This window comes from Dermacentor silvarum, chromosome 10 (assembly GCF_013339745.2).
Source record: "Dermacentor silvarum isolate Dsil-2018 chromosome 10, BIME_Dsil_1.4, whole genome shotgun sequence".
Taxonomy (NCBI): domain Eukaryota; kingdom Metazoa; phylum Arthropoda; class Arachnida; order Ixodida; family Ixodidae; genus Dermacentor; species Dermacentor silvarum.
In genome coordinates this window covers 9,603,869-9,631,509 of record NC_051163.1, presented here as the reverse complement: position 1 = coordinate 9,631,509, position 27,641 = coordinate 9,603,869, and the positions used below count along the sequence as shown (strand labels likewise).

The 27,641-nt window shown below is 45.4% G+C and overlaps 1 protein-coding gene across 1 annotated transcript in view; it reads left to right on the top strand.

Moving 5' to 3' along the window:
- The first annotated feature begins 217 nt into the window (after positions 1-217).
- LOC119431259 (uncharacterized) overlaps positions 218-27,641 on the top strand; it is a 109,726-nt gene continuing 82,302 nt past the window's right edge. Inside the window, exon 1 of the mRNA XM_037698734.2 lies at positions 218-434. Within this exon, the coding sequence (XP_037554662.1) occupies positions 395-434 (40 nt within the window). The 5' untranslated portion in view covers positions 218-394. The remainder of the gene's footprint in view (positions 435-27,641) is intronic.

Below are 27,641 nucleotides of genomic sequence, written 5' to 3'. Positions count from 1 at the left end.
TGGGCGGTCTTTGAAAGGACGCTGAAAAGGAGCGACCACACTCTCTCTCCCAAGAAACCGAAGGGGGCGCTGCATCAATTGCTCGACGACGAATCTCGCGGCCACTGACCCAGTGCCTAGTTTCGCAGTTTGCTCGCAGATGGCGTCACACGTTCCAAGTTGGCGGGCAAGACCGGCTCGGGGACGCACTTGCCCACCGTGGGCTTGCCCGTGCTGCGAGCGCGTTGTGTTGCAGACGACACACGCTCGGCGCCAAGTGCGGTGGTTCTTGTGTGTCGTTAGGCCGCGTGCTCCGTTGCTTTGCTCTTGATTCGTGCGGTGTAGTGGCTGGTGCGGGTTTTCAACTTGGCGCCTTCGCACCGGTACGAGGAACTGCGGTGCTGAGGAGGCAAGGATGCGGCCTCTCGTTCGGCTTTGGATACTTTGCGTCACAGGTGAGCCGAACGACTGTTTGCGCCGCCTCCTTTCAATCGCGCGGCCGGCTATGAGTCGCACGTGCGCGCTGGTTCTTCGTCCGAGCGATGAGAAAGCGTTGACATTTGCAACATTAAATGAAAATAATAAATAAAAGAGAGAACGATACATTTACTGGACCAAAGAATCGTAAACGAAGTGTCCATAGTGATAAAATTTTTATTTTTTAATCATACGCAAAATGCACATGAGATCGCCAGAGCAGCAGCGAAACAATCTTTTACACCTGGCTTGCGAGCTGAAGCGTTTGTTACGGGCGCAGAGAATGACAGTCAATTTTTTTCACTTTCGCACAGAGGGTCGCAGGGAAATATTTCTTTGCTACCAAAGGTTATTTGCTACGTTTTTGCGATCTTGCTGTCGATGAAGTAATACGTTTGGACGTTCAAGTTTCGAATAAAGCGATAATAGTGCAGAACAATTAAAATCGTTTATTGATGCGCGTAACAGCAATTAGACATGAACAGATAGGAATTGGCAAGAGTATAAATAGTACTTAAAAACATTCGAACTGCCAAGAAATGAGTCGTTTATTAGCACGAACTGAAGCAGAGATCAAGGCAATTATGAAGCCGCCCCAACCATCACAAATGACAAAAAGCTCAGTTCACCAAATAAATTCATTGATTTCGGAAATTAATTTCGGATGACTTTTTTACTCACTGACCGATATTTTAAGTGACTAACGTTGCGCAGTAGCACTATTCGCTTGTCAATGCTAACTCTTTAGAGAGCAAAGTAAAGAGTCGGGAGAGCGCTTATTTTGGGACGTGTTGGTTCTGAGACATAAACAACGTCAGAACACACAGGAGGAGGACACATTCCAGACGCAAGCCAAGCTAAGGCGCACGCAGGCCCCTTGATATAACGTAATAAAAGTAAGAAACGGTGTAACGTATCAGTACTGTATTATGGGCGCTGAGGCATGCCGTAATGGCGGACAACTACGGATTAAGTAGCTATTACCCTTAGGAGCTATAACTTGCACCTAAACCTAAGTACATGGGAAAAACGAATGTTGGAGCTTTATTGGACGGGAAAAGGACGTAAAACAAGCTTTCCGCTGCACAAGAGCAAGCTGGGGTGGAACTAAAAGCTTTATAAGTTGGTAAAGATTCATAATCGTAACTGAGGCGCCCGAAAACGAAGCCCTATACACGACAGACGCGCCACCGTTTTATTGTTTCTCTGTCTTCGCCTTTTACCAGTCAGTGGTAATTATGCACCTCTACCAACTATCCCCGCTTTCAGTCAGCAGATATGTCATTTCTGGTGACTTCGGAGAACTCGCTATGCATTATTCGTGCAATAGAAAGGCAAGAGGTCTGAAAGGGAAATAGTGCGAAATAGACAACGACGAGAGAAAGGGTGACGGCTAGTACTTCTTTCACTTCAAATAACAGAGTAATTTCATCTATGTCTGATTGCTCAAAAACACTCTACTTTTCTTATATTTGCGTTAACTTTTTTAACTTTGTCAGTGCATTTGAATAATGCGCTTTACCTTTACCTCACGTTTTCTCGTCGGGTCTGTTGTGAGTATGCACCGCAGTCTATAAGATTGTCGTCTTTATCATCATCATCATCATCATCATCACCATCCCCATCATCACATTGCTTGTACTGTGCGCCTTGCAGATACGTAAAACCAACTCGCCGAAGCACACCCGTTTGCGGAAATTGCGGTGTTTCGCTATACCAGAAAGCGCGCAGTACCTGCAACCTTGGATAACTAGAGCGATTGATTTGATCAACAAAAGCGCCTGTGCCGCGCAAAGAGTCACGAATGACTACGCAAGGAGAATACCATATTAATTTTCTGAAATAATACGTGAATCGGTTCAGGACAGTGCTGATAGTATTCGAAATCATTCCAATAACTCGAAACTTCTAGTCGTTTTGTACATCATATCTTTTCCTCACTAATATGATTATTTTGGTAATTAGTGTTTTTAATATAGTTTGTTTAATTTTCTTTTTTTGTGATACATTCACATTTAGGCATAATTACGTCCCCTCTGACCACCCAGTTAGAAACACAGAGTTACACCCATACGTAAATAAAATTATGCGTACATGAAGGTTATGCACAATTGATGATGTGCAGAAGTGTCACTACACGACAGAAGTGCAGTATGGCCAAGTTGAATTTACAAGTGTAATGTGCGCTATCATACATGACCGCGACTAATGCGCTGGGCATGCTTTTCTTTACCACTAAATATTTATGCGTGTGTGTTAGTTGGCCTAAGAATTTATGAAAACTAAAACCGATTTTAGTAGACGCACGTGCTTTTTAAATTAATAATATAATGCAGACGAAAAAGGGCTAATTAATATAACTCACGGTCTTATAACATTCAGCAATGGTAATAAATGTCCCTAAAAATTACAGACACAGCGATCGGCTGTGGAAGTGGGCGACATAAACGCTAACAAATCTGACGATGTACGTTTCCAAGAAGCAACCATCTCAGGTGTTTTCTGTGCCTCTTTAAAATAATAATGAACACTCTTCAGGCTCTCGGACTAGCACGCTCCAGGTGATTGTCGCGAACTCCTAATTTTAGTTACCGACGAAGTCATTTTCAATCAGCTGGTTCTCACCAGGTGGCCTCAGCTAAGAGGCCCGGCGCATGATCAGTGATAGTGATGGAGAACACCTGGCAATGGCGGGTGCCGTTGGCTTCTTTAGATTCGGTGTGGAAAATGTTTACACGACTGCCTTGAGGGCGGCGGCGTCCGCGACATGATATCTTCGAGGACAAGTGCTATTTTGTTTTGTTCGGTATTGCGGAATTGTTTGAAGGGATAGAGAAAAATCATTCAAAGAGAAAAAAAGAATATTACGTTTAATTACATTCATAAATTATGCTTCTACAACAGCAAAAGCGCCATTGTTACGGTGGCGTTTGAAGAGGCTTGATGAACCGGACATTACGTAGAAGGATGGCGACACCGTCCCCCGCACGAGCCCACCATGACGTCACGAATTTTTAGGGTGACTATTCGAGGCTAGGTGATTTTTTAATCAGTGAAAATAAACTAAGGAGCTCTCACTGAACTCGGAGAGCCTAGAAAACCCTTGCCAACTCCACAAAGGCCAAAATACGACAAACTACGTTTAACTCCATGACGTCATACTGATGTACCGGCGCTGGAGGCTTCTGTGCGAAATTAAAAAATTGAAATGGAAGCTTGGCCCTGAATTTGTCTTCTATAGTAATCAACTCGCATAGCAAATTTAAAAACGATAGAGTTTTCAAACAATGATTTGTGACCCTAAATTAATTTAGTGTTTCTCTTTATGTCCCTTTGATATAGCGGCAGCTGGGGACATTTGACTTGCCTGCTATAGTCCAGATGATACGGGTGGCATATAAGATTACGCCTTGATACATGGTATATACGCACACGCACACAACCCACAAAAGCACACATTAGTAATTAACTCATGTCTAGTTAGTTAACTAACTAGAGTGTGTAGTTGTGGTCAGTGACGAGCACGTTTATTATTCCTGTGGTTCGTCGAAACTCTTTCTTTCCGTATTTTCGTCCCTATGGTCCCATTTCCCTACGTGGGGTAGTGATCCAGGGCCCGAATGCACAAAAAATGCTTATGCGCTAGAATGTTCGTAACAGACAATTCCAGGCAATCCGGATGTGGGACAAATTATTACCGAATCTGGTTTCCCAATGACGAAGCGCATTTAAGAGCGAAAAGTTTTGTGAATTTGGTCCCAGATTATTTGTCGCGATTAGCCTGCTTACCGTGCCATTTACTATTTTCTCTCTCACTCTCCTTGTCGAACTGGCTCACTTTTTCTATTAATTTCCAACAAGTGACACGTCTTGAAGAAAGCAGACATATATAAATAATGTATGGTGTCCCAACTAACGTTTGCGAAGCTGTTGAACTAAAAGAAAATGAGTAAGAAAACATGGTGCAAGATACGATTTGAAAGGCCTACAGTGTTCGGTTGTCAGAACGCTGCATGATGACCGAACCCCGCAGATCTTAAATTGTATCTCTCACCGTGTTTTTTTTTTTAATCTTCTTTTTTGTTGAACAGTTTGGTTAAGGTTACAGCTGGGACACACGGTATACACGTTTACCCGAAGATTGCATATGCTATCACTAGTGTAAGTCCCGCTCAGCATTTCCTTTGTTCTCAACAACGCCTTAAATATATAGAAAAGGATGCCCCAATATGTATGTATTTCAGTGGGTGACGCAATAAATAACAGTTATACGGAACTTCTTTCTGGGCTCGGATGTTTATAGGGAACAGGTAACAGCAGTAATAGCGCAACTTGAGTGTCACGTCGAAAAAAAGAAACCGATGAGAAAGAGAGAGAGAGAGAGAGAGAGAGAAAAGAACGAATGTTAGCGCTGCACCCTCAACCAGGTTATTTGCCAGCATAAGGACCTTAATACCATACCATACCATAAGCCTACAATGCGTGCACATATAGCTATATGCACACAAGTTGAGCATGAAAAGAGTCCGTGCCAGTAAAGAAAAGAAACAAGCTTCGCAAAGAAAAGTTATTCAGACGTATCCCTGATAGAACCGGTGTATCTCTCTCTCTCTCTGCTTTTCCTCCATGAAAAGTTCCCGATGGTTCCGCGCTACCTAATGTTTGCTTCCGTGCAGAATCATGATATCGTCAAACAGAATATCTCATGGTCATACTTTTATATATCAAACACGAGAACGCGAATTTCTCGTGTTTCTGTACTTTTCTGGTTGTATTAGCGATACGTCTGTACCACTTTTCGATCGCAGACAAGTTTTTTTTTTGTATTTGATTCCTTGTCGGGATGTGTGTCTGTGACCTGAGGGCATGCGCGCGAATGTGTTCAGTTTCTGTATGGGCTTCCGCCGTCGGATAAATGAGATGATAGCGCACACAGTCCTCCACCTTTTGAAGCGAGCAGATTTCTCCTCTGGGGCCGGATGCGTTTTTCTGTATCTGGCCGAATGCGCGTGCTCGGAAATTTCGCAGTAGCGAAATAAACACTAACAATGCAGTGGAAGCTTGTGCGTTTTGATGACATCTAAAGAACAACAAAACAACATCAACTAGATAAAAAACTGAAATATTTGATTGACCCTTAAGAATATTTGCCTAAGTTCACCCGTAAAAAAGTTTTTGCTGGTCATCCTAATAGTCTTGTTGGTTCATCCGATGCATATCAGTGATAATATTGTGGTGTGCGAAAGCTATTCGCGTATTTAAACAAGCAGCTTCAATTATTTCTGCATAATACTGTTTCTCTATTTTTACCTGAATGTGCACGCACACTCCTTAAAAAATTAGCAAATAAATTGGCAGTCTCGGCCGCAGGCGAAGCATCGAAAGATCTAGCAAGGTTTTAGTGTTGACGTCGAGCTCCTCACGCGGTGTTCTAACCAAAGGTGGGCGCGACATGGCGCGACGTGATACAATTGCTGCTGCAGGACCCTGGCAGGTAGGAAGCGTGTCGCACCACTAGCGTTATGAGGAACACCACCCTCGATGGTGCAGGAGACCGAAAGAAAACCGTCGGTGTTTGTTAGCGCATAATTAAAGGATTGGATAGATTAACGTTTACCATTTCTTCAACTCAGATCAGTGAATACATGTACCATTGCGTGGTATGCGCGAAGCTCAGATACTCCTACCGTGGCCACATCCGTCACTGGCACAAAAAGCGATTTGTGCGCTAGTACACTATTTGAAGTGCACCAGTTTAAGGGACCGCTTATAGTGCCCCGGTGCATCGTCCCACCTGCACTCAGTGCTCACTGCCTTCCTTCTTCCCTCTTTCTATTCCCCCCTTTCCCTTACCCCCAGTGTAGGGTAGCAAACCAGATGCTCGACTGCATGGTTGACCTCCCTGCCTTTCCTCTCCTTGCTTTCTCTCTCTCTCTCCTCATCAGGAACTCCTTGCGGGCAACGCTCGTGCGAGCAGCGCAGCCAGAACGTTGCCCTGTCTTAGGCAGAGCCGATTGACGGGACAGTCACGTTGAGTCCACTTGGCTTTGTCATTTTTGCAGCCAAACGTATTGCGCGTCTATGGAGGCCTCCCAATCTTCCACGCACGGGTCGCGCATGCGTTGTCGATATTGTAGAAGAACTATTTCCAAACCAAAGAAGATCCGGACACCCGAAGAAGAAGCCGCTCATCTTGAAGCGTATCGCGCGGCCAAGCGAGAATCTGCGCGTCGGCGCGAGCCAATTCGGAATACCTTGCCTTACAGCGCTTAGCATTTCCTAGCAAAACTTAGCCAATCCTTGTAAAACCTGAAAGAACCTAGGTCGATCACCAGCTCCGCTGTTTACTCCAGCCTTGCACCACTAGTGCAAGCTGGTCACGTTTTTTGTTACGCATAAGTTCTGACCGGAAATTTCTGATAGGACGAAAGCTTCCGAACATGGCACATCGCTGCTGAAGCTTACATTTGAAAAATTTTACCGTGCTGCATACCGTCCCATTTGCGCAACGGCGCGATTTTTGCGACGTCTTAGTCGTAGGATGTAATACCGGGCCAGCGCAGAGAGGTCGGCACTTCCGCATTTACTCGTTTGCCCATAATTAGCGCGCGGCCGAGTGGAACCATAGAAACTGCTCTTTGCACGCCTCACATCTCTTCAGGCTCACTGACCGCTACCAGAGTATGGTGAATTATTAGCGCTTTATATGGTGACTTCGTTCCACATTGCCTTGATCTATTCATGAGACGTTCCATTGGCAGCGGTTGGTTAATGAATGTAGACAAATGGCACGGTATACTGTAGCTATAGGGATAAACTGTTAGCAATGAGGCCGAAGACAAGAGTAATTACGCGAGACAGATCAGCTGAAAAAGAAAAACATTCTAGAATGATGCGCCACGATTCCCTTAGTATATATAAAGATAACATTTATTATTATCAAGAGGTCTTAAAGTAAAGCTAGAGATTAATGCACACCTCGGTTCGTTAATTTATTTAATTTATAAGCACTGTTGGGGACAAAGCTAAAGCAGGAATGGAACAGGGAAAGTACTCGTACGTCATCTAAAAACATTGAAAGCCCGATCAAAATTTTGCCGTTTGTGAAATCGGGTAAATATAAAATTTTCACTAGCGTTAGTAAACTTGGATATGAAGGGCTTGAAATGTCACAATCCGTAGAACGGTTGTGAGCGGTAAGAAAATTACGCATAGAATTTTTCTTTTTGAAATCTACGCTTCTTCGCGTAGAGCCTCCATAATTAAATAACTGAAAGTCGAGACTCCGATGTTGCATACTACTGCCAACAGAAGCAAAGACATCTTGGCTTTTTAATGAATATTAATGCGCTGCAAGAACTGAACTAAAGAATACATTCAAATCTGCGACACCGAACGTCTCGCCCTTGCACGACGTGAGCCCATGGTGTTTGAACGCATAGTTTCCTATACCCTGACGGGATACCGAAGCGCGCTGCGATATACCGTGGGATTTTCTCGAAGCAGCCTTTACCGTGCATTCATGCGGGTCTGCGTTTTCTTTGTGTGGTCATCGTTCGCCGTGAGTGATGCTGGTCCGTGGTCGGCGATGAATGACCACATTGTCCGGTCGGTATTGCAGTCTAGGCAATCCATTACCGCTCACTCAGAACGATTCCCTCGTGCCCGCGTACGGAAAACGGGAGAAGGTCATATCTCTCCGGGCCTTTCGAATGGAATAACCATGTTGTTGTGCTAGCTTGGAGGCCGTCAGCATAGCCACCTATACCTTGCCACTTGATTTATTTTGCGCTGCTATTGCCGTCTCGTACGACATTTTATTTGGGCAGCTTGCAGATATTCTATCTCAATATAATTGCCGCAGAACCTCTGTAGAGATGTTATGCACTTGCGGCCACGCATCCACTTTTTCTCACGATTGACCGTATAAGTAATAGCTAACAGCCTATTTGGAAGTAACCTACCTTTACGTTCATAATAGTTACATGAACCTGGGAAAAAAAGAAAAAAAAAAACATTTGAGAGCCTATGGAAACGAATAAATCAAAGGGAATACACTTGTTAACGAAGTTCGTTTGTAGACAGTCCTTATAATTCCAAGGAGATTGGCAAGAGAAGTCCAAAGAGATTTCCAAAATCGATAAGATTAGTAATTTTAGAAAGCCATTCTATCTTTTATATTACATTTGGCTCGATTTATCAATGAAGCCTAAGTTAATATACTACAAGAAATATCAGGTGCTGCTTGAACAGAAATGGCAATTCTCGAATACCAAAATGACAAATCTTACCGACAGCAGAAACTTGGTACCCTACAAATGTCGTTACAGAAATTATGTTGTGTGTTAACTGAGTTTAGTTTGCATTTAATATACTTTCCGTATAAGTTCAATTATTTTTTTGCAAGGGTTAGCCAGAGAAGGCGCATAAACAAATTACGGGTCACGAGGTCACGCTTAAGCTATCGCGCCAGCTAATTGGGACGTCATTAATATTTATAGCACTTGCTTGGATCTAGGTAACTGTGTAAAAATAAAGAAGGCTTTTACTTCATTTTGATGGTATGGAAGAGTAAAGTTTCGAATTATGAAAAATTCAGCGCACAAGAGGCCTAAGTATGAGAAAATCAGTCGCGTCACATTGATCAGTACTGCGGTTTCGCACGAAGATAAAATAAAAGCCATGGCTCGGCCGTCATTTGTTGCGCTTGCAGCCACCTATTCTTGCCGCATGAATAGGATTACAATTTGGAAAGAACGCTTTGCGAGCAATAACTGCTTTCAATGTCGTTTCTTAACGGTTCTTTAACAGTCATCGCTGAAGCTTGCGACATACACAGACAATCACTTTATGCACCAACGCAGCATACGCATCTGAAGTGGACAACGTTTTACTCGATGTCATACTTGCACTGATTTACCTTTCAGAGGAATCACGTGACTATTTAAACACGGACGGACTTCAATTTGCAGATCGCTGCCGCTAATAAGAGTTCCCGAAGCTTTCATCGGTTTAGCGAATATGTTTTTTTTTTTGGTCCCATTTTGCAGTCGAACCATATCGAAACAACTGACGAGCTGAACCCAGTTTATTACGGTGATTTAACTGGAACGAATTACGAAACATATTAGATCGAATGCTGTGTTATATGCAACAAGAGCAAGAATATCTGCGTTGGCATCAGAGTTTGTGTGCGCCCCGACGGCGCGGAATTTAATTTTTCGCGGGCTACAAATCTTAATCGGACGACAGAACTGGATCTCTTACTGATATGTTACTTCCTTTTTTTTTTCCCTCCAACACCCAGCCGGAAATGAACTCATTTATCCGAGCGAGCAGAGGAACAAAGAAAATGCGGACGGCGTGTTCACCACTGTAACGGCAGGAAAACTAAGCGTGACGGTTGGCGGACACCGCGCGGGCCTTGCCTCGTTGTGGCTTCGCGCAAAAGCATTTCGGTAACGAAGCGACCAGCGTGAGGCCAACTATTTCGCAGTGTGCTCCGTGGAAATGCCGCCAGCGAGTGCGAGTCATTTTTGAACCTCTACACTCTAAACATTTCACACCTTTATGGGGGAAGTATAAAGGGTGTTTGGTTGTTTCATGGCTAACACCCTCATCTTTAAGAAGTAAGATCAAATTGTTGTCGGGAACCAATGATGGCATCTTGTTTCCCGACTTTTTCTTGCAAGTAAAAATGATGACAGCTGTACGTGGCAGGCGACATAAAAAGTGCATTAAATAAACTTTCATATCTATCCTTGTGAGATTCTCCTGTTGCATATTTCTGTGCGCCCAAGGCTGTCAGAATGATTACGTAGTTTTCAACTGCGTCTTTTGTCATCGGACGTGTTGTTAGAGCTCCGTTGTCGTCCTCTATAAAATTTTGTCAGACCTAACGGTAGGGGCGTTACCCGTATGACAAGAAAACAGCTCTAAGGGTGCAACATTTTTAGAGTGTAGTAAACCGTATCATATTCATACTGTGCTGGAAATATTTGAAGTTTTCGTTTCTTCAGCCGAGTACGCCGAGCGGCAGAGCTTCACGAAAAGCCAGAGGAGATCTCAATGCCGCGGTCTTGACACGCAGCAATAAATATGGAGGTGCACTCCGAGGACCGCACGCAGCATTACGCATTGAGCCTGGCCATAGCCTCCTATATTTTTCGAAAAAATATAGGAGGCTATGGCCTGGCATATCCCGAAGTACACACATGCATGGCTAGCGAGAAAATTTCACTTTCCCAACTCTCGTATGTCCCGGTAAGCGTAATTTCACGGGTGCTATGCACTTCACGTAAACTGCCTTTATAACTGGTTTCAGCGAAGAGAACGCAATCTGTTTGACACTTACGTGTAGAGATCGGATAATTTAATAGCAGTACGCGAGTTCTTCAGCAGCAGTATCGTAAAGGCGGCCTGCCGATAACCACTGATGCTGTCATCCCAAAAAGCGGACGCCTGTATTTATATTATGGACATTAGTCGACTACGGTTTTGACGGACACTTGCTTGATCAAAGAGGCAGAATGCCAGTGATTTCGCAAGGAAGTGGTGCATATCACTGGAAAGTGATGAACCTTAGACATTATGCGCAAGAATGACATGTGTGATTGATCCTTATTTTCTGTACTTCACTGTTTTCTTCAATTGCTTGTTTTATTTGCCTCGACACAGTTGGGCACATCGTACCAAGTGTCTCATCGGGCCCACATACGTTGTTCATAAATTCAAGCGCGCTGACGCTATGTGCCCGTCGTTGTGTGTATGTGTGTGCGTATGTTATGTGTGCGTAAGTAACAAAGGAACTCATAAAGAAACGACAAAGAATGAAAGTGTCAAACTCAAGACATCAGATAGAATTCGCTGAACTGTCAAAACTGATCAACAAGAAGACAGTAAGGGATATTCGAAATAATAACGTGGGAAAGATTGAGGAAACCGTAATATAAGGACGCAGCATGAAATCAGTCAGAAGAAAACTTGGCATAGGAAAAGGCATGTATTCACTGAAAGATAAGCAGGGTAATATCATCAGCAATTTCGATGACATAGTAAAAAGAGCGGAAGAATTATATACTGACCTGTACAGTACCCAGACCAGCCAAGCTACTTTCATTCGAAGTAGTGATGAACAGGATACAGAGGCTCCTTCTGTAACTAGCGATGAAGTTAGAAGGTCCTTGCAAGACATGACCACGGTAATGTTGCTGGGGAAGATGGAATAACAGTCGATTTAATAAAGATGGAGGAGATATCATGCTTGATAAGCTTGCGGCCCTTTTACACGCAGTGCCTCACGATTTCAAGTGTACCAGAGAGCTGGAAGAACGCCAACATTATACTAATCCATAAGAAGGGAGACGTTAAAGAATTGAAGAATTATAGAGCCATTAGCTTGCTTTCAGTATTGTATAAGATATTCACCAAGATAATTTCCAATAGAATCAGGGCAACACTTGACTTCAGCCAACCAAGAGAACAGGCTGACTTGAGGAAGGGATATTCTACGATGGATCATATCCATGTCATCAATCAGGTGATCAAGAAATCTGCGGAGTATAATCAACCTCTCTATATGACTTTCATAGATTATGAAAATGCATTTGATTCAGTAGAGATACCAGCAGTCATAGAGGCATTGCGCAATCAAGGAGTACAGGAGGCATACGTGAATATCTTAGCAAATATCTACAAGGATTCCACAGCTACCTTGGTGCTCCACAAGAAAAGTAGAAAGTTACCTATCAAGAAAGGGGTCAGGCGAGGAGACACAATCTCTCCAATGCTATTCACTGCATGCTTAGAAGAAGTATTCAAGCTCAGACTGCGAAGGCTTAGGAGTGAGGATCAACAGCGAATATCTCAGCAACCTTCGGTTTGCAGATGACATTCAGCAAGAATGGGGACGAATTACAACAAATGACTGAGGACCTTAATCGAGAAAGTGTAAGAGTGGGGTTGAAGATTAATATGCAGAAGACAAAGATAATGTTCAATAGCCTGGCAAGGGAACGAGAATTCAGAATTGCCAGTCAGCCTCTAGAGTCTGTAAAGGAGTACGTTTATCTAGGTCAATTACTCACAGAGGACCCTGATCATGAGAAGGAAATTTACAGAATAATAAAATTGTGTTGGAGTGCATACGGCAGGCATTGCCAAATCCTGACTGGGAGCTTACCACTGTCGTTGAAAAGAAAAGTGTACAATCATTGCATTCTACTGGTGCTAACATGTGGGGCAGAAACTTAGAGGTTAAGAAAGAAGCTGGAGAACAAATTAAGGACCGCACAAAAAGCGATGGAATGAGAAATCTTAGGCGTAAATTTAAGAGATAGGAAGAGAGCGGTGTGGATCATAAAGCAAACTGGAATAGCCGATATTCTAATTGACATTAGGAGAAAAAATGGAGCTGGGTAGGCCATGTAATGCGTAGGATGGATAACAGGAGGACCATTAGAGTTACAGAATGAATACCAAAAGAAGGAAAGCACAGTCGAGGACGGCAGAAAACTAGGTGGGGTGATGAAGTTAGGAAATTTGCAGGTGCAAGTTGGAATCAGCTAGCGCAAGACAGAGGTAATTGGAAATCGCAGGTAGGGGCCTTCGTTCTGCATTGGACATAAATATAGGCTGATGATGATGATATTATTATTGACAACATTTTAAAATTTCATTCTGTATATATTGATTACACATTAAAATGTTGTGGAAAAGCGTGTGACGAAAGTTGCAAACATTTCTAATATCATTAAATAAATCATAACTTGTTATCCGAACTTGCTAGTCCAGAATCAAGGCGTCTATTTCAGCGCAAAGATGGACGTTGTCTTGCAACCGTGGTTTCAAGTCAGCGCTATAGTGTTGAGGCTTTCTGTCCTGTAGACCCGTCTCTTGCGCTGTTTCCCGATATCGCTTCACCAGCTATGCCATCTACAAACGGTTCTCATTGTCAACATTTGCCATACATCGCTTGCTTTACAGAAGCGCGTGCGTTCACTCAACCACAGTCCTTCAATCATAACGAGTTCCGAAACTCGGTTTCCAACAGTGGTCATGCGCCGGGTACCAAACTGCGGGGGTCAACTGATTGATACGCCGCCACAGAGTGACAAAGTGACATTTTGCGTCACCTCTCGTCAGTTAAATAGTGCTAAAGAAAAGCAAATTTCACTTAAAAAGATACGTGATTAAATACTTCACTCATTTGGTGTTTCTTGAAATGTGTTCACAGCTTTATTTATTTGTCTGTTGTTCTGCAGAGGTGCGTGGCGTATTATAGATATTTTTTGTTATTGTTGTTATGAGGCGACGAAACAATCAGCATATTTCTGCAGTGCTCGCCAATCACTGTGTTCAAACTTTAAAATATGGAGACTAGGAGAGATTCACAAATGTTACGAAAAAAAAAAAAAAGTTGGGCTCTTGCGTTGAGAGCGCGTAGGCGATTTTAGTATAGAAAGTGGAAATGCTTATTCGTTTTTTTAATTAACGTGCACTGTGATGATGGCACGGGAGAATGGATCCGTCAACCCCTTTTGGCGTAAGAAAAATTAGAAGAAGGCACTTCTGTAATCAGACTGCAAACAAGCTTCTACACAAAACATTTGGCAGATTTTCAACAAAAACACTATATTATAAACTGCATTATAGCGCGCTTAATACGCCCGATATAGCTTACATGTATACTTGCACTAACCATACCGCAAAACGCTGCATGCAGTCTAATTATTGTATGTGTTTTTTACTACAATCTTTATATAAATGACATAGGCTTTGTATGGGAATCTTGTATATTGTGTAAAAACTATACGGAAAACAGAAGTCACGTCAAAGCTCTTCCTTGCTGAAACTTTCCAGTACAAAAGTGGCTGAAATTGTGTACGTAGAGTCAACCAAGAGCACACCAACAAAACATCTTAAAAGCACAAAGAGACGTGGCGTATAAGCAAGAACAAAATATAAGAACGGTTGGAGTAGAATGACTGTACAAGTTCACCGCAGACCTTGCCTCACCGAGCACCGACCAACCAGATATGGTGCATAGAGCTGCACCTCCAGCCTCGCTAATAATAAAAAGAAATCAAAGCCCCTTTCTTAAAGAAAGATGGTTGAACGCGAAGCTTTCACCCAGCGACCACGCAATGAAGCCAAGAAATGCTGAGCGACCCGATGCGATGCATATGGGATTTGATTGCTTGTGTAGGATTGTGTTTTTTGAACGTTGAAGTTGAATGATAGACACATTTCGTTAAGTTGCATAGCCTTCATTTTAGATCGTGTAGCCGTTGATTACACGCACACACTTACACTTTCACGGACTGCATGCCGTTGCCTGTACACGGGATCGGCCTTACGAGCACGATCGCGCTCGCGCTTACGTTCGCGTACGGCAGCCTCTTCTTCTGCCGTGCGCTGCACCCGCGGCCTAGCCATGGTGACGGCCTGCAATGCATTGCGTGACGCGCGTAATGCAATGCAGATACATACAGTTCGTCTGGGTAGCGTGGCGTTGCAGTTCCCATTGTTCTTATCGGTACAACTGCGAATGTAAACTAGTGTTCCACGATTGTGTGCGCAGATGCCCAGATAGTTCCATGGTGTAAGTTGGCTTTCCTGCAGTGCGTTTTCGGCGCTCACGGACGATAAGAGAGACATAGAAAGCTTCGCTTAAAAAGAAAAGAAAGTGGGCTTGTCAAGCCAAGTCCACTTGTCGAAATTTTGGCTCCTGCTTCCATGTTGTTCTCATGTTGTTCGTCGTCTTGGATTTCCATCTCCCGCCTTCCCCGTGTTTTCCCTTCGTTCGGCAGGGAACATGATATAAATAGGCTGATAAAAGTGAAGCTTCTATGCAGATATTTGATAACCTCCTTGTTTACTCATGTGGCATCAGCAAGCGGAGTTCGACTAAGATAGAGAGAAGAAGAAGAAAGAAAATGGCAGGCAGGTCGGACATACGCGCGTCCGGTTTGCTACGCTATGCAGCGGGAACGGAGTTATGGAGTGAAAGAAAGAAGAAAAAAATCGTAGAAGAGTCTGGTGCTGAGCCTGTTGGTACATACTTGTAGAAACGATGGAACCCAGCCTTTAAGACGCAAACACCAGGAGATTGTCCGCCTACTTCTCTGCTGGTGCTTGCGTCTTAAAGGCTTGGTTCCATCGTTTCTACAAGATAGAAAAAAGAAGGATAAAAAGAATACTGAGGGTTACGCTTGATCCGCAGGTGCAATACGGGAGTACGTTTGAAGTTCGAATAAGAATATGTGGTAACGCAGTGTCCGGAGAAATGTTACAAGGCTAAGAAGCTGAAAATCCACGTGACGATCGAACGAACTGTAAGAATCTTGTCTGAAGCAGCGACGACGCCAGACAAAAATAAAGAGTTGCGTAGCAGGGCTTGTTGACGTATTTGTTTTAGAGCGATAGCTCTAAAACAAATACGTCAGGTACAAATACTCCAGGTACAAATACTCCAGGTACCAATACTCCAGGTACAAACCCAGAAAACGCCTGGTTCTGTAAATTTGGCCTTGAAGCGCGGCCAAGGTCAAACTGGGACTTAGTCTGCCACTACCAGCGGTTGCTGCGTACGCCACGTGGGCGCCATATCTTGAAAGCGATCTTGAAAGTGCGCCGAGTGCTGGTAGCTTCGTATGCGCTGTGCTTTCGACGCTTAGTTCGAAGACGCAGCATGAAGGTCAATTCGCTCGCTGCTGCTGCCGCGCCGAAAACATTCGATTCTTCCTTCACTGGCAAATGCCAATACTGTCGGGAGGTGGCTGACACCTTCCACATGGTTTGGGCTTGCCAGCTCTACTCAGCTCTTCCCCCCAACCCTAACCAAACCCGAGAGGAGTGGGAGGCGGCCATGCGTGGTTGCTCAGACCTTAAGGCCCAAAAGGCCTTGGTTCGAAGGGCTAAGCTGGCGGCTGGTACCAATGGGGTCCCGGAATAGGGACTCCACCCATTGCGAAGCCCCCTAAGGGCTCCACCTCTCTTTTTGTTTTTAATAAAGACTTTCAAGCAAGCAAGCGAGCAGCGTCTGTGTGTTGTCGTGTGGTGCAGTTGTCGATGCGGTAGTTGCTGACGGCGCCGAGCAGCGTCTGTGTCCTTTCCCAAAGCAAGCAAAACCGTGCTATCACTCTACAAACTTGGTTTAACCGCGTTCAACCACGGCAAATTTTTTGAACAGTGGCACGTACTTCGCAGCGCGATTGGCACGTAGTCGGCGTGCGCGAGCTGTTATCGGACTCCAGCGTTGTCCTTGGCGGGTAGCATGCAGACAAGTTGTTTTGCTGCCCACGAAGGCGATATCCGAGACTCGGCGTCAAATTGCGTCCTGTTTCTGATCAGTGGCCCGCTAACGATCCCCACAGCGCCAGATCGCGCCGTCCTGTTATTACTCCGCGCGGCTTGCTCTGCGTTTGCTTTCCCCCCAGCATTTGCCTCGACGAATGTGAAGCTGGCAAATTAGCAACTGAAAACGAAGGAAGATGTGGGCACCACAAGCGCTTATGTTGTCTCCACATCTTCCTTCGTCTTCGTTTTCAGAGCACTGTTGCTTATATGCCATGAATCATTACCAACTCGCCCAGTTTTCCATCTTCTTCGGTGAATGCGAAGGTGCCCATGTCGAACGTGCTCACCGTTAATTGGTTGTTAGTACTCGCTCCTCTCTTTATTGGATTCTATTCAGAAGATGTTGGCGCCTTTAAGCGGTGCCGCCTACTTTTTTCATATAGAACTAATATATCCTAAAAATTAAATCACAAGCAGACACTGAACAAAAGAAAGGTAACAAGAACGAAAAAATCAGACTCGAAGTCTGGTGACATATATGTACCAGTTCACAACATAGGTCACACAAAACACGCTGGAACGTAAAGTCAGCTGATAAAGAAATTAAATACAGAAAGCATGAAGCCAGGTAACAGAGGTGTTTTTCTTTGCGACGCTGACGTCACTCTGCCATTGTTTGATCTAAAACACGGGTGTTTTTGAATATCGTTAGCGTCAAAATGTGGCCGCTGTGGCCTGGATTCGAACCCGTGGCCTCCTGTTTATTATGAAACTAGCCGCCGCAGCCGCGCGTTGTAAGATATGACATTTGCCGCTATTTTGTCGTGGCGAGCTAGGAGTTCCATCATTGCCATCATATATGTGTGTGTGTGCGTGTGTGTGTGCGTGCGTGTGTTTGTGTGCGTGCGTGTATGCGTGTGTGTGTAGGTGCAGCACACATGTCGGAATCTACTTGAAGCGAAACTTTAGCGAATCAGTTAATGGGATAGAAGTAACTCGCCATTGTAAAGGAGTCAGTAGTATAGTTTGCTGCCAATTCATTGGGATTTGCGGATTTCCAAACACCGCGCGTGGCGTGAGGACTATGAAGCTACGCAATTTTCGTTTGGCCGAGCTTGACCTAGCAAAGAAAAGCTTTTCAGTCGTCGTTCGTTGTTGGTGGGCCGGTCACTTGGTGACACACGCCTAGGCGCCGCGTGTGGTACGAGCCTATTAAGCTGAACGTCTTCCTCCACCCTTCTGTTATTAGACTCTAGCGGCCTACAGACGTGTCCAGAATGACAGCGCACGTTCGACGGACCTTCATTGGTGCGCTATGTTGGCCGCAAGGAGGCAGTAAACGGGCTGGCAAGCGTGATGAGTTTGCTAGATTGAAGTTGCGCGAAGACAACCTCTTTACTAGCATCGCGGTCAAGTGAAGCTATCAAGGGAGCGGACTTTTTCGCAAGCTGTACACGAAGGCTAGCAATACAGACGGCCACGAACTTGGTATGCAGCGACGACACTGATAATACAACGCGCACAGCTACGTGCTCGAAACCATATGCAGGGCACGTTTTTCGTGACTGCGTGGCCACGAGGATGCATACGTTCAACGGCGAGCTGCCTTTGGTCGCGTGGCCTGATGTATCCGAATGGCGATGGTTTTACTCGATTGCGGTGTGGCGAGGCTAACAGCCTTACTTTAAATCAACAAATAAAACCGCAGAATTCGCTCGCTCACAAGCGTAGTGGCATCACTAAGTTTCAGTTATTGGAAAACAGTGTTGTCGTGCAGTTAAACCTCTCTCTTAACTATTCATGTACGCATAAAACACAAACTACATACATCAAATGATCAGCAATTCATAATGCTCTTAATCCTCTTGCTCCTTTGGCTCACCATAAATCGATGTCGTACCAAAGAAATTGTGTTGTTTAGTTGGTTTTAGTTGGCTTTAGTTTGTGGCTTTAGCTTGCTCAGCAGCAGAACGCCACATTTAGGGAATTACCGCTTGAGTTGCAACCGTACTAAGGCATTCAGCGTTGCTTTATTTTTGTTGAGTCGTTGCTGACGAAATATTGGTGGCCTAGCTGGTTGGCCATTATTGTTGTAAATGATACAAGCAGGCAGTGTTTGTCTGCTTTGGTGTTCGTATATGCATACACAAGTGCGCTGTATTCGCAACAATGTATGAATCTTAAATACAGAGAGTTGACATAAGTTTAAAGCATGCTGCCGATGCTGCAGAGTGGACGCACAATGAATGCGCCCAGTTTCTCGAGCGTGGTAAATGTTCCTTCAGTGCAACTCCCCCTTTCACTCCCTAACTTAGCTGTTTCCTTTATTACAGGTCTCTTGGCGAACGTGTCCCGCTGAACAGTTCAACCAAACCCACAAATGTGACGCTTTGAGAAGCACAATATATAAGGAAAAATTGAAATTCAGGCGAGGACGAATAGGCTTGTTACCGAGCCCTTCGATATGGGCGCTGAAGAGCAGTACTAAGTCAAGCTTAGATTATATTTTAAGAATAGCAAATCTGGCAGCCTAATCGTGCCCGGAGGCTTGGTTAAGGTGGAAACGAGGAAAAAATCGGAAGGCGGACTGCGACGTCGCCTTGATAATTTTGTACCAGTTCAGCATGAAGTAATGGATGTTAGCAGCAACTGCTTGGGGATAGTTAACTATTTGTCCTTAAAGACAGAAGGATGACACTTACGTCAAAAGTGCAGATGATCAACCGGCTCACTTTTTGATAACTTTCCTGGAATAAAGACGTCCCAAACAGGCAGATACAAAGTAAAGTCCGCGATGTCGCACGAATGATACCGCTAGCGTGGTTCGGGCGCGAATTTTCGTATGAAGTTCACCCTTTATTTTGTCATTACTAGATAACCGTTCATCAAAGAAATGCCAGCTGGTTTTCCCACGAATAGTTTACCAGTGTAAACGGATTTACCAGAGTAAACTGAATGCCGGGGCGCGCATCGAGTATCAACATAGCATGCGACCGAACGAGCCGGACCGAGTGCCAAAAACGCCCCGATGTTCTACTCCCACGTGACCCTATTTTGCGTCATGACGTCGCGACACACACTCTTCCTAGAAAACGAAAGCGAAGCTGCTTCGCCGAATAGCTTTTATAGTAAATTATTTACGGCGCTCTGACACTTGCCAGCATTTCTTTTTCTAGGGTTTCTAAGTCTACGATGTTCGTTTAAGGCAAAAAATTGGAGGACGCTTAAACTTCGCCTTTAAGAGTAGAACGCGATAGCATCGCAACGCGCGGCTGTATCTGGCAGAAATGCTGGAAAATGGGTTTGTGTTTGAGTTTCCTCGTAGCAGAATTAGGTTTTCTCGTGCATTCAAATTACAATCCCACGCCGAATGGTAAACAATCCGATGGCGAATCCGACGCCGAATGGCAAAGTCGTACTTTACCATTTTCCCGACGGATTTCACTGTGAGAAATTAAATTTTTGTTCACCAAAACCTTGCACCACGTGGAGGGCTTGCGCGGTCGGGGTGGTTGGGGATTATATCCTCCAGCACCCGCATCACACGCCGACGCTGGTTGGCGACGCCGGATTTTCTGCGACACGGGGCCGGGCCCTTAACGCTATCGCGTTAATAATGCAAAGTCCAACATGTCACGTCACTACTGCTTCAAACGCCCATTTAAGGTTATTTAAGAGGGAGGTCATCATCATCATCAGCCTATATTTTTCGTCCTGCAGTGGAAATAAAACATAGGTTGATGGTGATGATGATGATGACCTCCCTCCATCCTACGAAGCGGTTGCATTTGATTGCAACCGGCGCCTTCCACTGACCTGAGAATAGCTCGCCTGCCTCGCGTTAGCGAGTTCGGAGGTGACTCCGCGTAATCGCAATCAGCGACAGCAGCAACTACGGTGCAACAACTAAAACGAGCAGCCTCGATTTCTCTCGCATTAACCCATTTGCGTCACGAGGGCGTACCGTTGTCAGGGAATACTCTCCTCCCGCCGGCAATGCAATTTGCGTGGGCGCCTGTAGTGGGCGCACGATGACGCGCGGAGCGCGTGTGGCCCTTCGTGGTCGAATGCGTTGATGGGCCTCGCAATCGGCCGGGCTGTCGAGCGCAAATAGGCGATTGCTCCCAGCGTCGCAAATGCTGTGCAGCGTTTCCGAGGCTATATATTATACTTGGGCCAGCTCCTTAAACGATCACAGACACTGATTTTCGAAATTGTAGACTCCACGACACGCTCCGCGCACGTAACAGTATCGTACTTACGAGGGAAAAAAAGTTTCGCCGACGATTACGGTACTCCCTAATGCGAATTTCGAGCGCAGATGTTTAGGTGTTTTGAGTTCGCGATATATTGTAGCAAAGAATCTGATTCTGAACGACAGGGCCCTCTCGGCGGTGGCGCTGAGCCTCTGCTCGGGCAGTTCGTTTAGCAGCAGCGGCAGACGAAGCATTTCCACCGGTTGCGTCGCTCATTGTTCAGAAGGAAAGCGGGAACACGGGAGCACGGGAACGCGCGGCTCGTGCGGAGCGCATTCTCTAGCGGCGGCGGCGCAGGCGATGTAGCGCATGCGCAGTGGGTCCGAAGCCCACGCCGGCGCTCACCTATTCGCCATACTCTCCTCCTCCGCTTTCCTCCTCCCGCTGCGCTCCGCGTTCGCTCTTTCATCATTCGCTGCGCTCGTTCGCTCGGTTACGCCGAAGGGCCCGACGCTCAACGCAGGAACGGGCGCCTGAGAGCGGCGCTCTAAAGATTCTGGGGTATTACGTAAGAAAACGACGATATGATTTTGAGGTACTTCGTAGTGGCGGTCTCCTGATAAATTTTGACAATTTGGGGTTATTTAACTGACACCCAATGTACGGTACACGAGAAACATTATCACATTCCGCCCTACATCGCAACGCAGCAGCCGCTACCGGTAAGCGAACCCGCGGTCACGTGCTCAGCAGCATATCGCCATAGCCACTCAGCCACCACGGCGAGCACTTTCATTTCATGTGTGCACTTCATGACACGGCACTTCAACCAACTGCGGGCCGCAAAATATAATGGTCATCTGTTTTTCTTTATCGTCAACAAGCGCTGCAGGCACATTATTGTGTCCGGTTTGCTTTTCTCATTTCTTGTCTGTTGAACTTTGTACATAAAGCGCACACCGTTATGTAAATAAATAAGTTGTAAGTTCGCGCTTCACCTTGAGTATTATGCTGGACGTATTCAGGACGTCGTTGAATTCCTCCACATTGGCAAATTGTGTAATTGCGGAATTTTGAGCCAAATACAGAGGCCGTAACAGCCCTCTTGACCAATTAGAACCGACAAGATGGCAGATTTGACGAGAGAGAGAGAGAGAGAGAGATTTCCTTTCCTCTCATTGCTCTCTATCTCTCTCGACATTATGGCGGAATTTGACAGCGTCCGGAATAAGACACCTGCCAACCTCTGAGCTTTAAATTCGTAAGATCCCGTGGACACGACACTGAGAAGGTGAAGGGAGTGGGGGGGGGGGGGGGGGAGGGGGGATGGTACGTATGTTTCAGAAACTTGCAGCATACTTAGAACAACAAAGACCGGCAAACAACATATTGCTTTTAAAGCTTGGCTTTTCCCGCTGTTGATTATTTTGCCTGCCTCCGCAACTTGTCTGAATATACTTACTCCTAAGCAGCTACCCCTCTTGCCTCCCTTCACCATCGCAAGACTTCCAATGGAAGGTTAAAATGAGTTTGAAATCAAATGAGCTTATTTGCCACCATGTACAACAAACTGATGGCAGGAGTGCAGATAAAAACTGCAGTCATGCAGCTTGACTAGCCCGCGCAGCCCTTAATTAAATATATGTTGACATCGGCGTGATACAACGCACACAACACACAATTTTGAAGATTGATGAGCAAAGCTTTTCGCCAACAAAATTATTTTTTCGTAGAGTATGACGCAAAATTCGTAAGGTCACAAAGTGAGCCCAAGTTCGTAAACTTTACAAAAAATTCGGGAGAGTTGGCAGGTATGAAAATAGTACCCCTTGTCTTGTCTTCTCGTGTCTAACCTGTTCCTTGTTACGTCTTTAAATAGCCGTCTATATCCATGATGTTTGTCCAAATAGCCCCCCGTCACCGCATTACAAGTGCTCCAAGAACGCTGTAAAATAAAGCCGCCCAGTGTTTTCCGCCTCCCCTTATTTTACAGGCAGATGTTGTTCGTTTAAGGGTTCATGAACAATAGTAGCAGGCTAAGAGAAATATTCTCGATACCACCACACCGTCAGCAGGAGGCGAAGTCCAACGGAGTCAATACAGGAGAGTACTCGACGCGGAAGCAGTACGCCCGTTGCAAAATCGGGTCCCTACTTCTCCTCGGGCGTCCAAGGCGGCGGCTGCAGAGAGTTACCCGACCGCGTTTTCTTCCTTTATTTTTTTTTCTTTTACACCGTGGGCCGTCGGTGTGCGGTCCACTTCGCGTTATCGCATCTTCGGCCCCGAACCGGGTATAGGCCGCCCATCTGATCGAGAAGGCACGTCGGTCGCAGAAGGACCCGTTCGCGACAGCTTCCTGCATTTGCAGCAGTCAGTGAAAGGCGAAAGAGAGAGAAAGAGTTGCGTCGGGATCCGTCTCATGCAGTGACCGGGAGTGCTATTTTAACCATCGTCAAATACCACCGTATTGTCGAATTCACCATCTTTCCCAGTTCTTGTTGGCCAAGAGGACTGCTACGGCCTCTCTGATTGGCTCAAGATGCCGCCATTGAGGAATTTGTCATTGTCGCGGAATTAGAAGGGGTCCGGAATATATCACCGCGGGTGCAGAAATGTGGCAAAATTTTGACGTGTTTCAAGAAGACAAGCTGTTAACGAATCGCCTGGGGTGGAAAGTGCTGTTCCGCTTCTTGAGGTAAAAACGTGAAGAATAGAGCAGTTCTTGCGCAAGCAACTACAGTGGTCATTTGGCTAGTCAACGGATGCACGCTCATTGAATTTATTTAATTACATATATAGGGCATGTGGTGACAGAGCGGAATTAAAGCTATAGGCAGAAATATGAAGTCCTCTCTTATTGTGTGCAGTTGTTGGAAGAAAAAGAGGCCGGAGGAATTTCTGCTGGCTGTTATACTTACCTGTATAAGCAAAGGCTGATACCTGAACACCAGCCAGCAGAGGGATGGAGTAATGGTGCTAAGGATGTACAGAATCGGACCAAGTATAGAGAGTAAAAGAATCTCGAGCAGAATAAAGTCGTGTTCATATCTCGGAAATCTTGAAAGAAGAACCAGCTTGGAGACCTCCATCCCAGAAACTTGCCCGTAGGCACACCGCTGTTTCACGTATATTCCTATATTGTTCTCTACAGACCGTACAGCTGTCGAATGCGCTCGCTTTCTCTCGATCAGGACGACCGCAGTAGCAGCTTCTGCAGGAACTGCGCAGGAGTGTAAGGAGTAAGCGCGCCGCCGACGTAGTTGTCGCGCTGGGATGACTGCGCCACTATAGAAAACAACGGGGCAAACAGAAGCGGCTGTTTACATTAGCCAGGGTATATAGCCTCTCTTGAAATGCGATCATGTACTGCATATTTTTTGCTCTGAGATTTCTCAGTCAAAGCAGGATTATATCTCGGATAGACGATTTCGTTCGTTTGCTGTTTTCTTTTCATGACCAACCTAGTGCATGAGAAGGAGTCGGTAACCTCGGAGACCCACTTTCGGCCGCCATATTTGCGCGGAGGTGAGTTAGCGGGTCTGACACTCTCGCGCTTGCCACCCGCTGACAGCATCACGTGCGGTTGGTGGTCGTGTACTGTCACCTCAAATTTATTGCGCAATTTACGCTGTTCGCAGTTTACTCAGCGAACTTCGCCTTTTAAGCAAATGCTAGCGTTTCTTCAACTGCAAAGTAGTACAGTGGAACGCATAAACTGGAGAGATTAAGCCATTAAGGCACTAAGATGTAAACTAGGTATACCCTTGCCTGCAGTAAGATGTGTTTCAAAATAACTTCTTCTTGGGCGAGTTGGTGTTTACTGAACATGATACTTAGTAGCGCAAAACTCGAAATAAAAGACAACAGTGAAAGACGAGAGGAAAGGAAAGACGAGCGCAACACAACTGTTTATTCCGAAGCAGGGCTTGCTATATATATACACAAACATACGCATGCGCAAACGCATAAAACACACAAAGGGCGCCAGTCAGCCGAAGGCAGCGTAGTCACATTATATGCTTAGCAATCTCATTTCCGAATCATAAAGTGTCACGGTCATTTGACTAACGCAGACTAGACCATTGATTTGAATGTGGTAGGCCTCTAACAGTTCACGAGCGGTTTTGTTCTTGCTTTTGCCTAGGATCCTGACATTAAAAAAATTGCCCGCCAATCCACCCTGTGAAGGAGGTTGGAAAGCGAAGCTTTTTACGCCACCCTCACGGTGACTGCGGCGCACTTGATATTTCACGCACTACAACGTAACTTTAACCACGGCCTTTATTATTATTTACTTCACAACAATGTTCACTACTGCTTTATGATCGGTGTGATATACACTACTAGACTACCCCATAGTGGGGTAGTCTAGAAAATGAACCGAAGCAGTCACTAGGCTGGAAGGGTTTCGAATGACGTCAACCCTCTTTCAAGCAGCTGCATAAGCTTTGCAACAGCTGCAATCTAATCTTACGGACCGCGCCGAGCCTGTTTCCGTTGTTTGGCCGCAGCCCTTATCATCCATCATGTCGGCTCATCACTTTGAAGCTTGTTTTTGTGGTTTTTCTTGCGAAAACGAGTGCTTAATTGTACGCTGAATGCCTGAATTCAAGTAAGCTATACTGCTATACCTGCAATTGTTAGCGGTTCGTCGGGATCGTTTTTTGATTACAACGACGGACACGACACAACCCTTGGCTGGTAGAGGTACAAAGCTTCGCTTTAAAACAGCGGTTCACAGTCGGGACAAGACCTACAATGCGCAGACAAGTGCGCGGTAGTATCCTTCTTTAAGATTTGCGTGCTCTCTCATTCGGTCGTTGACGCATGAGACTGACTGGCGCCTTTTGTGTGTTTTATGCGTTTGCGCATGCGTATGTTTGTGTATATATAGCAAGCCTTGCTTCGGAATAAACAGTTGTGAGTGTAGCGCTCGTCTTTCCTTTCCTCTCGTCTTTCACTGTTGTCTTTTATTTCGAGTTTTGCGCTACTAAGTATCGCGTTCAGTAAGATGTGTGTTCTCTGAAAGCCGAACGGTCTGATTGCTCAGCTCATGAAGTGCCGTTAAAGGCATTCTGATTCTCGTTGACTGCTTTTGATGCATGATGACCTTGTGTTATTTCTCTCTGTCACACACACAAACACACGCGCAGATCTTCAATGCGGTAGCGTGCGCGCGCACTGAAGACGTGCACTCAGTTCCACGTCAAACACGCCGACATTTCGTCACATAGTAGGCCAATCGCGATACAAAATTGGAAAAATGACTGGATTTTACGTGCCCGAATCATAATTCGATTATGAGGCACGCCGTAGTGGGGGACTCCGGAATAATTTGGACCACCTGCGGTTCTTTAACTGTGCACCTAAATCTAAGTACACGGGTGTTTTCGCACTTCGCCCCAATCGAAACGCGGCCGCCGTGGACATGATGCAAAGAACCGCATGGGCTGTCGAGATGGCACGCCGAAGAAATCGCCTTCGCAATCTACGTACGAGCTCGTCTTTCGCCGCGTCGTTGAAAATTCGCCTAATTTTCTTGGTTTCTGCGCTCGTGAACTGTTGAGAATCCGAACCGTGAGAAGTGCGTAAGTCATTTGCAATGCATACGCTCTCAGATACGCTAGGAGACAAGGCGTAAATGAGAAATGCAAATGAGCTACTGCAGGAACGCGTCACTCGTTTCGCGATGGAAGCCTCGGCGCGTTGTGGCTTCGGCAAGAAGACCACAAACGACGCGGCATGAAATGCGGGCGGCCGGATCGAGCCGACAGTTATTTGTCGCACCCGTCACACCGCCGCACACGGCGTGTCCCGTGCAAATGAAAACGGTGAGAACACGTTGTAGCGCAAATTAGAGAAACACAAGTCAAATCAAGACTTATTCACAACAAGCACGAAGCACAGTGTTGAAGTACAGAAGTATACTGGATACCACGAGCACTATGCTCACAACCGATCTATTATGCATTCACTGCAAGACAATATACAAAAATGATGCGCATGCGTACAATTATTCATGGAAAATAACAGGCTCTACAAAAAAAAAAAACTGCATTTCGCGTATAAATAGAGACACGCTGCAGGTGTATCACTGTCGCGCTATGTGCCTCGTTACTCCAGATGATATGCATGTAAAGTTCGCGTGTGGTAGTTTCGTTTGCATGTGCCCAGAATCTTCATCTTGGAAAACTGAAGCTAACATTTGCAAGCAATGCAGTACACAAGTAGACACACGCATGCTGTCTTTATGCTTGATAGAAAGTTAATGGAAGTAGCAAAGAATATAGGCAATGCATGCTCGTCCTGCGTAGCTATATCTAAAAGAAAAATTGAAAAAAAAAAAAAAAACACCGTTGTGCATGCCACGCAGGTACAGAACGTGCATGAAAGTTCACCCTGAACACCCGACATATTATTCGTTTTTCTTAGAAACACAGATGCGTCAAAGGAAAGAAAAATGTGGATTCGCTGCCAGGCGAACATGAGTGTGGGCTCTTCACATGCACGTTTGTCTCTACACCGAATAATTCTTCCTCACTATCTCTCTCTCTGCATGCACGCATGCATCTGAACTTTAAGACAAGCTCAAGTCTAATTCGAAATGAAGTGATTATAGTAAAGGGAGTCCCCTCACTACCATATGAGCAACACTATAGTGACGGGGTAATAGCAGCCAATACGGAAGCC